At 32.7% G+C, this 15,178-nt stretch overlaps 2 protein-coding genes across 2 annotated transcripts in view; one reads left to right on the top strand and one right to left on the bottom strand.

The window, feature by feature from the left end:
* Positions 1–573: 573 nt before the first annotated feature.
* LOC132563838 (eukaryotic translation initiation factor 6) lies at positions 574–5,893 on the bottom strand. Its single transcript, XM_060228588.1, has 7 exons — positions 5,691–5,893; positions 4,614–4,699; positions 4,098–4,273; positions 3,067–3,177; positions 2,507–2,572; positions 1,946–2,127; positions 574–1,035 (listed from the first exon to the last, which is right to left on the bottom strand). Exons 1-7 carry the CDS (start codon positions 5,795–5,797, stop codon positions 1,026–1,028), a joined length of 738 nt encoding a protein of 245 aa, XP_060084571.1. The 5' UTR covers positions 5,798–5,893; the 3' UTR covers positions 574–1,025.
* Positions 5,894–8,799: 2,906 nt separating this feature from the next.
* The window catches only part of LOC132563832 (protein spire homolog 1-like), a 69,955-nt gene continuing 63,576 nt past the window's right edge, over positions 8,800–15,178 (top strand). Inside the window, exon 1 of the mRNA XM_060228584.1 lies at positions 8,800–9,076. Coding sequence (XP_060084567.1) covers positions 8,800–9,076 — 277 coding nt within the window. The remainder of the gene's footprint in view (positions 9,077–15,178) is intronic.

Here is a 15,178-nt window from a genome sequence, read left to right as displayed (position 1 = left end):
GTGTTAAAAGGCCTGGAGGGAAAGTGTGTAAAACTGCTACAGTACAGCAGTTAGTTTGAAGGCTTCAGACTATCTCTCTGCAATCTTTCTTTTGTCTTAGTTACCAATGATAGTCGGAATTACCCCCTTATAATCATATATACTAAAAGGAAAAAAAATCTCCAAATTAGTATCTTGTTGGAATCGTTTTCATGTCGGAGTAATTAAAATCTGAGAATGTTTGTGCTGAGTTGTCCATTTTCTTTGTCCTGGTTACTTTGCTATTATCCCAAATAAGTGCTGTAAAGGTGGTTATTTTCAGAGAGTTCAATTTTTCAGTTTTCCAGTATAAAATAAAATGATAGGAAATTTTGAAAACCATAGTCCTTTTCATGACATGTTTTTTACCTCGAAATTTTGAAAACCTCAAAAATTTAAACTAGCAAAAATAGTACCTTTTACAGTATTAATTTTAACATGTAGCATTAATATAAAGATGTGTTCTTGATCAGGTTTTAGAAATTATATTAGGATAAAACACATGTATTCATGCATTTATGGAAGTGCATAATGTATAGAAAATCAACAAAATCATTTCAATACTTTTTCTTTATTTTGTTTTTGATCCTGATTTGACTCATGATACATCTGATGACAAGGACAACCAGAATATACCAGTTATATACAGATGTGTTCATTCCTTTTAATGTATTGGATTCAATGTTTTGGCACCGTTTATACTTGTTATAACAGTACCCGCAAATAGGAAATCATCTTTACATTCTGTTTATCTGCATGACATTTTCCAGTACCTCATTGACAACAATTTCTATTCTTCAAAAAAAAATTACAGTAGTTCTCATGAAGTCGATTCTTGTGTTTCCTGGTTGACACTGTGTTTTTACTATCAGTATCAGTCTTCCTTCACTATATACAAAGAGGAAATGTCTTGAATGATACAATTTCAGATCAACTGTTTCACAGCCAATTATGTCGTGGCCAATTGTCTCTCTGTGTCAAGTCAATCTGTGCTGAGAACTGTTGTTTTACGTCATACTGAAAAGTAAGAATGATACAAAGATTATAATAAAAATAATGTGATACTGTAAATTATCAATTTTTGTCGGGAATTTGTTTATGTTGAATTTATGGGTTCTCTAAAGCCACATATTTATATGTTGATGAACTAATGAACATAATAGTTCACATGGTTTATAGTGAAGGCAGTTTCGTGAAAGAAAAGTAACCATGAAATAAAGTACGAACAAAAATACATACTTATGGAAATTCACAAAATTTTAACCCCATGAAAATATGCGAGTTAACATTAATCTGTTGAGAGTTAGAAATAATTGTTATCATTCCCTAGTAGCAGCAATTTAAAATTTCAAGACCATGACGACAACATGTGGAAACAAGGAGGATGGCAAAAAAGTAAATCTTTTATAGGGGCACACAGAATGTTAATGAACCACAGTTACAAACATCTATAAATATTTTGACTAAGGAACAGCTATTCTAAAAACTACATCAAAATTCTTGGCATTTCAAAATGCTCCTGTATCGAAAACTTCCAGGGCGTAAAATGAAACAAGAGACATTCTGGAATACATTTTATACATTGTAGCTCTGGTATCGAAATCTGATCTAAATAAATCACTGACAAAAAAAAAAGAAACAAAAACAAATGCAAGAAAGTTTTCAAAAGAATTCTAGTCTGTTTACAAATATTCTTGTAACCAATATCTCATTTTAGCCTAATCCTATTTTCACTACAGAACAACCTTTATGTTACTCCCTTTCTCAATTAAAATATGCTACTTCAATTTTCACCCTGCAATCTTTTGGCAAAAATAGTTAAAATCAGACACTGGCAAATAAAAAAACTTCCTGTAGAGTATTTTATTTATCTATAAAGAAAACACATTTAATAGAAAAGATGGTAATGTGGCAAAGAAATACTGACCTATCAATCAAGCTTTCCCTCATTTCTGTTGTGATGTTGCTAGGTTGTCTGTCACCTAGTTTAAATACACTTTCTACCACAGAAAGTTCTGTACTTGTTGTGTCTAGTCCACAGAAAGCAATCCAGTCATTGACAACCAATCCAGCCCCTATGACATCACTGCCTCTGTTTACTGTGCCTGCCTGCAAGTCAAAATCAAATGATGTATTTGATTATTAACACAAATTTTTGTTTCCTTAAAGACTGCAACCTCATATTACTCATGGAGGGGTGCTAATTTTGACCATTCTGCACTCGGTGGCCATTCAGTAGGTTTTATTTTTTTTCAGGATGATAAAAAGAACAGTAAACTTGTTTAATTTCAAAGAGATTCTTTTGGATAATATAAATGATAAATGAATCTGAGACTGATAAGAATTTCAAATAGTTATAGAAAGACAATTAAGTATGCATATTTATTTGTTTCTAATACAGAAAAACAGATCAAAGATATATTTACAACACTCTTTCCTAAAATGTAGACACCACTTTATACATGTATATCACAATTTGGATATTTACCACAAGTGGAACTTGTAAAAGAGATGATAATTCATCCTGATCTTCAACAGTTGTTTTAGGATGAACCTGAAAACCAAAGGAAATAATGTATTCTCTGTACATGTACATATTATTCAGAGTACCTGGTCACTAATAATTTCAACAACTAATAATCAAAGCTTCCTCAGATTATAAATTACATCAGTTGTTTTCTTTACACAACTTTAACAAATTAATCTAATTAGTCAGCCTTATTTTCTATCTGTTTGTATGATTTAATTGTCTTTGTTCAACATTATATTCAGATGATACTTGTAATCAAGTCCTCACTTGTAATCTGTTTTACAGTATTTATGTACAAAAGTGTTGTATAAATTTAGGAACAAAAGCAAAACCTAGAAACAAAACAAAGCTTCAAATTAAAATTCACTTTTCCCCATAGTTTTTTTAAATTGTTTGAGATACCCTAAAAGTTGCTTTCAGGTTCTGAAAATATCTATGACATCTGTTTTCATGAAGAATATTATTTGGATTCCAAAACTGTTACATGTTAAGGGTCAATCTTAATCTATGATCCTCACCAGGCCTCCCTGGTTACTGATAGCACAGTAACTCCCCACCAGGACATTCTCTGCCACTGTCTGTCGGAATACTTCTGTTTTCAATGTGTCTGCAATAATTTCTTCTGTTTCCTACAAAGCAAATATGTATAAAAACAGAATTGAAACACTGGTGAACCCTTGTCAAAATCACGGTAAATTTTAACCACATGCATCAAACTATAACAACATGATGTCTGCTACTGCAGTTATATTGTGACAAAAAAGTAAGTTTTATAGAGCTACTTCAAACTTTCATGCAGACAGAGAAAATTGTGATTGTCAAGAATAACTCCAAAATTGGGTTCGTTCATATGAATCAATGAGAGCTATTTCGTTAAAATACTTTCTGATCTGCCTAGCTGCTAGACATAGCTTATAATTAAAAACCAGATTTCTTATATTTCCATTCAATATCTACGTATGGAGATTATGTTTGCTCAAGAATATATGGTCACATCAAATTACTTGTATTGGTTTTGCTGTATTATTTGCTTACATCTCAAAATTGTGGTTTAAATGTGATGAGACATTTAAGACATCTACCAGTAAAGTTATGTTATATATGTATTTGCATAAAGAAAACTAGCATTTGATGTCATGGTGTCTTAAATGATGCTCAAGTGGTGCCATTTACCGCTTCTTCTATAATATGGTAGTTCAAATGAACTTGCCATTGTGTATAAGGTATTTTCTTTTTTATGTTTTATAAAAATCTGTTGTTGTAAATATAAGCATTGTTATTAATTTTCTGCACATGCTAAGTATTTCCATTTGGGTAACTAATGTTGTTAGTCATCATGTAAATACACCTCAATGCATGCATAGAAAATAGAAAACAATCCTTAACTATCTTCTGTCAAAAGATGTTTATCTTTAACTGAAATGACATTCGTGAGAAAAAAAGTTTGAAAAATCACAGCAATAAAAACCAATTCCATCATTTGTACCTAGACATTTTATGCTTAGTTATTTTCTCAAAAGGGACGATTGGAAAAGGAAGTTCAACTCACTCTGTCGAGGTCTGGATGCACAAGTGCAACATAGTCATTACATGCGATGACATTCCCAAGGGCAGATAACCTTTCCTCAACTCGTTGGACAGCAACACTGTCCGGGAGAGAATTACGTATGTGTTGAAGTTCTTGATCTGTGGTTGTATTTGGAACCAACAAACCATGTCTGTTTCCTGTAACAGTAAGAGATGCAATGGTAGTATACAACATATATGTCATACAGCAGTGAAGTAAATTACTGTATTAGACCTAATAAGGGCACTGATTGTGAGTGCTTACAAATACACTACACAGGTGACTTATGGGAAGAGTTTCAACATGAAAAGTATGTTTCCCTTTTCAATTTGATGGCTCAAAACCTTTCTGCATTGTTGTAAAATAATTTTGAAAATTGGATAATCCCACTTGACAAGACGTTGGTAAAATTTGGCAAAATAAATCTAAGGAAAGCCAGATGACAAAAGTACAACATAAAGACAAATTCAGTAGCAAATGTTTTGAAGAAGAACTTACCAACACACATTCTTCCAATTATTCTGCATCCTGCTAAACTAGCATGGACAACTGGAATAGCTTCAGACAATTCTCCTTCAAACACACTGAAAAAAAATTGTTTGAGTTTGCCGAGATTGATCAAGAATGAAGAGTATGGTCTGGGTTCATTAATATTTTACCACAGTAGTTTAACAACTAGCTTTACCTCTCTTGACATTGACAAAAGAAAATATTTTTTCCAAACCCATCTATGATTTTGTTTCCTTTATCATCAATTTGCTAAGCCTAGGAGCTAGGAAGAGATATTTCCAGTTTATGAAAAAAACTCCAACAAAAAATTCCTGGTTTGACAATGACCATTAAGAGGTATGCAAGAAGAAATTCAATCAATGTAATAAGCTACATTTCTTCACACACAAGGCATATAATTTCTCCATATTTGTAGTCTTTTTACAGAAACAGTCCTGATCAAAATATTCTGTATAATTAAAAAAAACTTGAACTGAAAAAGTGATTTTTGAAGGATTTTCTCAGATGAGTGTAGAGCATCATTTCAAAAATTTTGATGAGTGTAGTTACAAGAGAGATATAGGTTCTAATAATTTGAGTGAGTCCAAAATGAAAAGTGTGAGTATTCCAGAATTGATGTAGTTGGGAACTGTATATATGATGTACTAAATTGTCTGAGACAAGAATTCCAACAAGAATAGATGAACATGACATACTATGTACATGTATATACAAAGAACATTTAAATGGCCTTTATAACAATATCGAAAGTCGACTTTATCATTGATGAATATTCTACAAAACCAGAAAAATGTCAAGGTAAGTAATTACAGAATAAGAAACTTTCAATAATGAATTTTTTGGTAAATAAAGAAAACTGAACATTTGAAAGTAAATCATGACAAATCTATTTCAATGTAATAATCTACATTTTCAGTAACGTTTAGATTAATTTATAAGATTACAGCACCTTTATGACTATTTCACATATTCATCCCCATTGAATATACATTAACCAATATACATAATGTCACCCTTGCTTTCACTTTCAACGTCAACACGTGTGCAACGAGAACATCACTTTACCTGTAAAAATTCTCTGAACCTCCTATAGCAACTAGACAATAATTATTTGTGAGTTTTGAAAAAACTCCAACTTCATTGTTTCCTTCGAACTGTGCGCGGATAGCCATAATTCTAGAATGAAAATAAAACAGTAAACGAAGACCAATTAATCTCTCAGTGATTGTGAAATCGTTTTTGGATTTCACATGGACTATGTCATGCTTCTCGGACACAGTTGTGCAAGAGGATGTCTACGTCATCAATTTATGCGTAGTCAGACTACGGTACATACAATTTTCAAAACACATTATAAAACGGAATCAAATGGGAAAGTTCTTTCAGTTATTCGATAACATACGAAGAAACATCATTGAAATTTGACTGTAATGTTTCATGCATAAATTAGGATCCTCAAGGCTTTATTTCTTTTTAATAACGTTACCATAATTGGAAGTGTATTCGATACAGCATACAATTTGCCTACAAGCTATCTACTATATGTTACTTATTTAATATATTTAAAAGGTAAAGAAATAAAAATATAAAAAGGGGCAAAAAATAAAGAGAAGGAAAAATCATGCATACACACATGGTAAGCACAAACTATCATATTTATTTAAGAAGAAGGAGAATTGAATATTTCGGAACAGATAAAAGTGACTTTGATTAAGAAAGTATGAAACTTTTTGACGAAGAAAAATGTATCAAATAATACCAGATAAGCTCATATAATGGCTTAACTCTTGAAGACCATCGACATCCGCTGAAATCCCATGGGCCAGGTGACTGTATTGAAAATACTGTTTAAATAAAGTACGTGTAAGTCTGGCCTCTAAACATGTACAGATAATAGTAAAATCTATTGATCACTGCGGCAAAATAATTGATTTTGGGAAATAATAATGACTTTTCGTAAAATGTCAAAGTGGCTGGGAACGAAAATATATTGCGTTCGCCGAAATATCATTGCTTGAGACCGAAATATTATGCTTGAGACCGAAATATTATGCTTGGGAATGCAACGATAATTGCAAACTCAACATTATTTTCCAACTACACATGATTTTTTAAATTCAGTTAATGATTTTTTGGGAAACACCATTGTGGTTCCCAACTGTATATCTAGCTGTAATCAGATTGTTTCTTATCACAATTTACGACCTAGTTGCAGGGAAATATATTACAAAAATATACTTGATGACCGACGCCTTAACGTCATGTGCCTATATGTGTTGAACAGGGAAATATTAAACAGATGATACGTTCCTGGCCTAGAGTACTGTATGTTTTCTTGTGACGGAAAGCACCAGGAAATCATTATTTTTTTATCATGACGTCATAAATCAATAATGAAGCAATTGTTACGTCATAATGAACTTATGGAAACTGAGATCCACTTGAGGTTGTTTATTCGATATTTCTTACTGCCGGTTTCAGTGACTGTTCATCATAGGGGTCATCTCTCATCATGAGTGGTGTTTAAAAAAAATGATAGATTATTATAAAACCATACTTCTCTCACTTTGCATGCCGATTTGAAAGACATCAGCAAATCCAAATGTACATGTACTTATATATTATTGATACGATAGAAAAGTTGGAAAAAATGAATTCTTGATCAATCTAAAAGAAATTTAACCCCGTCCATTTTTAAGATAACAGGATGGGATCTAAAAATAATCACGTATCTAAATTTGATTTTTTTTGTTGAAATCTCTCTCCCTCCTTTTCTCTCTCCATTTATTTATTTATTTATTTATTCTATTATTTATCATTCCTTGTTCGATGTTCAAATTACAATCCCTAATAATCAGTTCACCGCTTAACACATCCTCGGTACTCCTAGTGCAGAGAGCAACAGTGATCGTAACCCCTGGAGTATCGAGGATGCCTGTAACATTTACACCACATTCCTGAAGCCGCGTTCAAACAATGACCCTTCCCATCACCTATCCCTGTCCTTAGGAGTTTCAATATTTCGTCTCTACTTCTCTCTTTTCAAAACTTAGCCACTGAATGTGCTGCTGAGGACTGCATCCCCTTTTCTATCAGGCACCACACTCAAATGATGTGTTTTCACTGATATTCGATAAAGTTGCTGATTTTCCTGTAAACACACTTTTACTTTTTCTGTTGTGTGTTCTTGTGACGCAATCGGAGTTAAAATTGAGAACCATGCTGAATCGAAAAGTTCACTGATTGGAGAAGAGCAGGCTTAAAACCTTGTGCATGAACACTTTCTATCAGGAACCAGCTTGTAGATAAGGGAAATAACTCGTCTGTTCATAAACAAAAAAATTCACTAGCGCTGATAACAGAAAACAGGACTATCATAATTAGACCTAGAATAACTTGTAATAATTATCATATTCACCATAGTTGGAGTAAATAAGAATGAAACTTTAAAATGAAATTTATGTGCAATATACAAGCAAAACAATTTATTTCAACTTTGAGTACCAACATCGTCAAGTCCGAAGTATATATGAAACTAAAAGCTTAACAACAATTCTTCCGTGATTTTTTCTTTTTAAAAATATTTTGGCATAAAGATTCAGTCATTTACACTTGAAACATCTTTAAGGTACTGTATTGATATTTTACTATACGTACATTTTTGTAACCCTGGAAATTAGCCCTTCCTAGGCTTTGGTGGGTAAGTGCAGATAAAAACTAATCAATGAATTTCTTATGTTTCAATATACAAAAGGACGAAATGTCTGCACATGTAAAAGATTTCGTTTTTGTGTGACCTTTTTGTTTTCTTGTGAAAATTCCATGTACATATCTTCTACACGAAATGCTGTATATGTACACTTATACATATATGTATTTGCGTATGTCTGTTTAATTTAATGTATGTATTTTAATATACTGAGTTTACGAAACACAAACTCTTAAAAATGTTTGCTAAAATCAACGCATGATAAAAGCTCTATGCCTTGTATCGGGAAATTAGATATATTTACTTGTGTATTAGGCCTACTTCAATACCTTCTGTATTTTAACATACCCAATCAACCAGAACGTTTCATACAGAGTTATGTCCCTTGTAAATACCTCACCACTGCCAAGCATTTTTTGACACTCAGTTGGTAAGACAAGCCAGAGCCATGTCCAATCCGAAACCATGGCGCAGACGAGTCCCAAAGGATCTAGCAGCTCTAAGAGGGACCTCTTATCACTAAAGGATATATTGACAGTGTTCAATAACCCTATAAATGAGGACCAAGCATGGGCTGTGTGTCATCAGTGTGCTCAGTTTTTCCAAACAACATCGGATCGTTCAAAATACCGGGAATTTTACAAGCATGGAGCCCGGGCCATTCGTATAAGACCCGGTGGGGAAATTGTGATAGAAGTTTCTGAATGTGACATAAGTTTCGGATCAGGGAAGGGCCCGCCGTGTAAGTATAGTGCCATCGTTTCCAGATTGATAATTTATTATAATTTTTCCCCACACGAATGCTATGCTGGTTGACTGTCCCCTCGTTTTGTTTGAGGTAGGGGTCACCTGGCGTACTTCACCTATCTGGGACATAACGGTAATTACCTGTCTCATAGTGTGTGCTATTGTCACACGTATTACCTACCTAGTGTGGTATTATTTTATATCTAGCCGGTGAACGAATGTTTTTATTGTAATTAGATTCCTAGTTGTGTTTACCAAAGTGTTGATAGTCTAGTCTTAGGCCTGGTTTCATCCTGTAAACAGCGTATAATATTGTGACAAATAAAATTGCCCTGTCTGTAAGGTACATTGTTTTTGTAATAAACTTAATTTTTGGATAAATATTTTGCAGAGAAATATTCAGTACATTATGTTGAGGGTTAATTGAGCTCTTATGTACTAAAATTATATGACAGATTGAGATTTAATATTGAAAGTTGAAATAAGTTTTGCACTAGTATTACAGTATTGTATTTATTCTACATTAAGCAGAGGGGTCAATCTAATTAAGATCAGATCTCTCCGCTGAGGGACAACTTGTTAAATACTTAAATAGCGGAGTCGTGATGTGCTTATTTCTGACTAGATTTATTTGGTGAAAGTTGGTTGGGTTCCTGGTGGAATTGGTAAATTTCTTCTCTGCTTTCTGTTCCATTTGATTTTTAAAATCTTTTTTGAGACAAGGTCTAGAAGCTTAAAAGAAGGGAATAGGATTACCCAATAGTTTGGTGGTAGACTTGAAAGCTAGGGATTATAGACACTGCTTGTCCAAAGCCTTGAAGGGTCCACTGGATTGATCTAGTACAGCTATGCACACCTTCCTCCGGGAGTCAAGATCAAACTTTTCTGTACATCAAATTAGAGTACAAAATTAAATTATTCTGATTTCATGTACTCCTATTGAAACTTTCTGATGTACCAGAATCGTGTCCCATCATGTAGGTATGGTATGTAATAAGCCCAGACTGGGAGCAAACCAATAACCTCAGGGTTCTAATTAGTGTAGTTAGTTCATAAATATTAAAAGGCATTGACATTTAACAGGATTTTAGCTCCAGCTATAAATGATGTAATTCGGCTTATTACCAGACAAGGCTTATTGTAAGATAAATATTATAGTAATGATAATATTGTCATATTTCTTTTCACATCCTAAGCATATGTCTTGGAAAAAATTTGTCTGTTAGTTGCAACTGCGTGTGAGTTTCTATGAATGACATATATTACAGTCAATAAGCTGATTATCTAACAGCTTAGATAGGAAAACATAGTTCCTTCTCATTGAATTTCATTATTGTTATTTTGTTACTAGAATTTAATCAAGTGATTGAAGGTAAATCAACTGCATTTAAGAAGTAATTCAAAGCTTTTGCGATAATTATGTCTGAAAATCAATTGCTGAAATAAAGTTTGACATTAAAATTCTATTCCTGTACTCCTAACATGACAGCTGGATTAATTTGTATTACAACTATATACAGAGTACATTAATGTGTGAATGACGTACTTTCATGATGTACTTTCATGATGTACTTTGTAAAGGTGGTTTTGAGATGGATACAGTGTATGTATATATACATGAGTTTTTTTGGCAGTGTGCTATAATTTGGATTTGAAGATCGATATACTCTGTGGGCAATGTAGTTCATTGGTTAGGATACCCAATTTTGATTATTGGTACGATCACATCTCAGACCAGTTTGTGTTTCTCAGAAAGCTGAAATCATGGATTGTCTAGTGTTTTGTCCTTGCCAAATTGCCATGTTTAACATGCGACTGGCCTCCTGCATGATTTTCAGTGAGGTAGCCACCATTGTAAAAATATGACATCACCTTTTTAGAAAAAGAATGTACACCAATAGCAGATCACACATACACTATATGGTAAAGGATTTCAATGTAGTGAATTAGAGTTGAAAATACCAAATTAACTGTATTTGGAGTTAAAAACACTGACACATTGTGTAAGTAGATCTAGGAGTTTATTGTAGTGTATTCAGATATTTGACAGAAATTTTACACTTCATGTTAATGGCATAGATACTACGTGACTTAAACGGAAGACAGTAAAACTATTTGGGTTTGGTTTTATTTGAGCTTTGGGTAGAGGTATATGACCTGATGGTAACACACAGTAACCATATATACTTCACAACTTCTAGGGCTTCAAGTGCCACTTGTCAATATATGTACACAGTTAGGACATTTATGGCCTGTCAGTAGTACTGTGGGTATAATAAGCTTTTGTTAACAGTCATGCAGCTGGTTTTTATAAAATATTGATCACCAAGGATTGATAGGAATGCTATCGGAATATATTCCATAAGCAATTTATAACCTGAGTACTAAGGGCCTGTGAATTTGTGAAGTCAGCTAGATCACATTTTCCTTCATATTATACCTTATATGTATACAGATAATGTGGGTTTCTGTTCAAGAATGAAAAGTATTGATGTTGGGAAACTTTTGAAAAAATCTGTGGATCAGCTTTAATCAAGAGTGCATGTTGACTAATTTCAACACATTGAATTATGACACAAGTCAGAGTTAGCAACACTGAATGTAGTGTATACAGAGTTGACTAGATTAGACACATAAGATTACGACACATCTGGTGTGTCAAAACTTGTTGATTTTCTTAAAGCCTCTGACACCAGTACAATGTTGTTATGGTCATCTTGAAGTTTTTATTATTCAACTTCTACTGCCAGACAGTAGTATTCCTTGTGGCATCTGTCTGCTGGCCACTGCACAGAACTCAGCTGCGCTTTGAATACACTTACATGTTGTTTATATACCAAAACTTTTTTCTTAATTTATGAATGCCAGTAATACATTTAACAACTACTTTTATCAAAACTAAGATGTACATAAAAAGTTTTTGTGGTCGACTGTTTGACTTCAGGGATGAAATTGCAGTCCAAAGTTAAAATGCACATATTATAAATATGAAAAACATGGATTTATTTGTCTTAACTGTACAATAGAATCATATGTGTTTACTGTATTATGGTTTTGTGCTATATTGTGATACAGTTGTATATTGCACTATTAGTATGATATTATGAAAGCAAGTATCCTGCTTGCTGTATGTTAATAAGAGACTAAAGCAGAACATGAAAAATCTCAGGCCCTAGCATATATTTCCTGGTTTTCCTTTTGTTGTGCTTAATTAAAAAATGCTGACCAATTTTCGAAAACCATCATGTTGTGAACTATACATCGGAGAACATTTGCAATCCTTGTTTTCTTTATTGAAAAGATAATGCTTTCATAAAGTATTTTAAACATTCCAAACAGGAAAATATTAAATTGTCATTATATAAATTACCAGCGGGGAAACTGCAATGTGTATCAGAACATTTTGATCATGCTGGCTATTTAAAGTTATAGTAGGTGTAATAATCCTATTAAAAGTATTTTAAAAAGATTATAAAAAGAAATGCTGCAGGAATCAAATGGACGTTTTAAGATAAAGTGTTGTAAGTATAAGGATCGTGGTATGAGATAGAAAAGGAAAATCTGTATGTTGAACTTTCCAAGTGTAGCTTTGATAGAAGTCAATGGCATAGACTTTTAAATTACTACAAGGATTTGTAGGTTTACAGCCAGCTAGCTGCTAGGGTCATTTTGAGGCAGTGTCTTCATGAAGAAGAAAGTGACTACCTTATTTAACAAGATCCATCACATGCGATTCAAAATAATTGTGATAAATTTGAAATGACTTGCTATGTAATGACACAGAAATAAAAGCATGGGATGATACCTCATCGCATCAATTTCTTTGGAAACACGAACTTTCTTGGCTGAGAATCAAACCACACATCTCAGGTCTTCACCAGAGGTTGCTAAATTTAATGCACACATGCCTTTACTGTCAGCATTTCAAGTCCCCCAGAATGCTAAGTCCAAAGGTCAGAATGGCAAGAAACATGAAATCTCTAACTAAAATTCCATTTGAAAATCTGTCCCATTGATAGGCATATATGTTGACAATTTAAATATCAAGTCACTGATACCTAAATGTGGATGAGAAAGGTAAGTGTTTATGTGTCACAAATATGTGAAATTAAAGGAGGTATTTAGCTACGAGTCTACTACATCAACAGAAACCTTTAAAATTGGATATGGTCAACCCTTTTACTATTGTGTATATCTTGATGTGAACTTGCTAAATATCAGCCTTAGGTTTGACCTAACAGAGTCAGATTGACATCATTGTCTTGGTACACAATAGAATGCTGATATATAGGTAACTGGTGACATCCCAGTTGACTGAAGTAACATTTATATAGTCATCTTGGTTCACAGTTGGAGGAATCCAGTTTCAACAATACGGTTAACTGTTTGAGTATATAACCTGCAGGGCAGAGAATATATTTCACCTCTCTTCCGAGCAAAGGCGGGTAATGAGACATCTTCAATTGTTGTTCACACATTGAAATACAGTTTATTCGCTTGAAAGACTACATGAATTTCGACGACCTGTTTTTGCTAGGTGTCAACCCGACCTGTGATTTTACACCTGGATGTGCTGTAGATAGTACAGTGCATATAGGCTCTGGATAAATATGATTCATGTATTATACAGTACATAAAGATCATAATATGACAGATGAAAACAAGAGAATTCAGGTGTCACAAGTTGTTTGTTTGTACATTGATGTACTTGAGTGTAAAATAATCCAGTATACATTCACTTAAAAAAGAAGGCCCTTTATGATCTTGCATTTGGACATGGACAGTGTAGAAAAGTGATTGTCCTTAAATAAAGAGTTTTTCCCCCTGTTTTAATTTTCTTTTACTTTATATTATAGAATATGTATTCTAATTAATGGCACAGATTTTGAAGATCATCAAAGAAAGAACAGATTTGAAAGATTTTCAATTTGACGGTTGATGGTTATTAGTTGAAGTTTGGCTATCAAAATTGTGTTCTTTTTGTGATTGCCTTGTTTGAGCTAGGGGACATTTACAAGAAAAAAAAGATATATTTTCAGTTTTCATTTCAGATTGTCATTTCTTAATAATTGTATCTCTTCTTTGTCTCTCTGTTCCTTCCATTATCAATTTTGAGCTAATGCAAAGAGAAACCAAGGACATGTTATAACTCTATAAGAAACAAATTCTGGTTTGTTGTGTTATTCTGCATACATTATTTTATGAGTTTTTTATCGATTAAAGTAAATTCTTGCTAGTAATGACTTTTGTTTGCTGATAGCTAAAAGCTTAATGATATAGCCACCATATACAGTATGGATCAGGTCTAAGATATATATACAAGGACACTTTGCCTTTCAAGTAGAGGTTCTTTATCTGAAGTGTGCTTAAGTGCTTGATTTGTGATACTGTGCTTTGTAATGTTAGGACAATACAGGGATGTTATTTCTTCTTTTTCATAATCATTAACAATAGTTTATGTTAACTTGTTTATCTTCAAAATAAAGTGTTCATAAAAATGGCATATTTATTCATTCTGAATTGTAAACAAAACATTTGTGCTTACTCAGATCTGTATTGTTGCTGATGTTAACTTGTCTATCTTAAAAATACAGTGTACATAAAAATGGCATATTTATTAATTCTGAGTTGTAAACAAAACATTTGTGCTTATTCATATCTGTATGGTTGTTTATGTTAACTTGTTTATCTTGAAAATAAAGTATATAAAAAATTGCATATTTATTAATTTTGAGTCGTGTACAAAACATTTGTGGTTTTTCATATCTGTATTGATGTTTGGCACATTGCCAAATAAACATACCCTTTTGAATAATGTGAAAAAAATTATAAGGGCTTAGACTAGATGTTTTAATGAATATTCATGAAATAATGTCAGCAATTAAAAAATTTAAGTACAGTATATTTTTTGAGAATGATGGTTATTTGTTTTGTTTATGTTCAAGTAAGCTGCAACTGCTTGCAAAAAAACAAACAAAAACCAAACATTTTGAGAGGAACAAGTATCAATTAATTCTGGCATTTGTTAAATATATATGTGTTTTCTTTGCCCTTATAAATATCAAGCAAACCTACAGTTCTAATAGCCAAGTCACTT

The sequence above is a fragment of the Ylistrum balloti genome, unplaced genomic scaffold, assembly GCF_031769215.1.
Source record: "Ylistrum balloti isolate Yb309-2 unplaced genomic scaffold, AGI_CSIRO_Ybal_v1 Utg371880, whole genome shotgun sequence".
In the NCBI taxonomy this organism is placed as follows: domain Eukaryota; kingdom Metazoa; phylum Mollusca; class Bivalvia; order Pectinida; family Pectinidae; genus Ylistrum; species Ylistrum balloti.
This window is presented reverse-complemented; position numbering and strand designations above follow the sequence as displayed.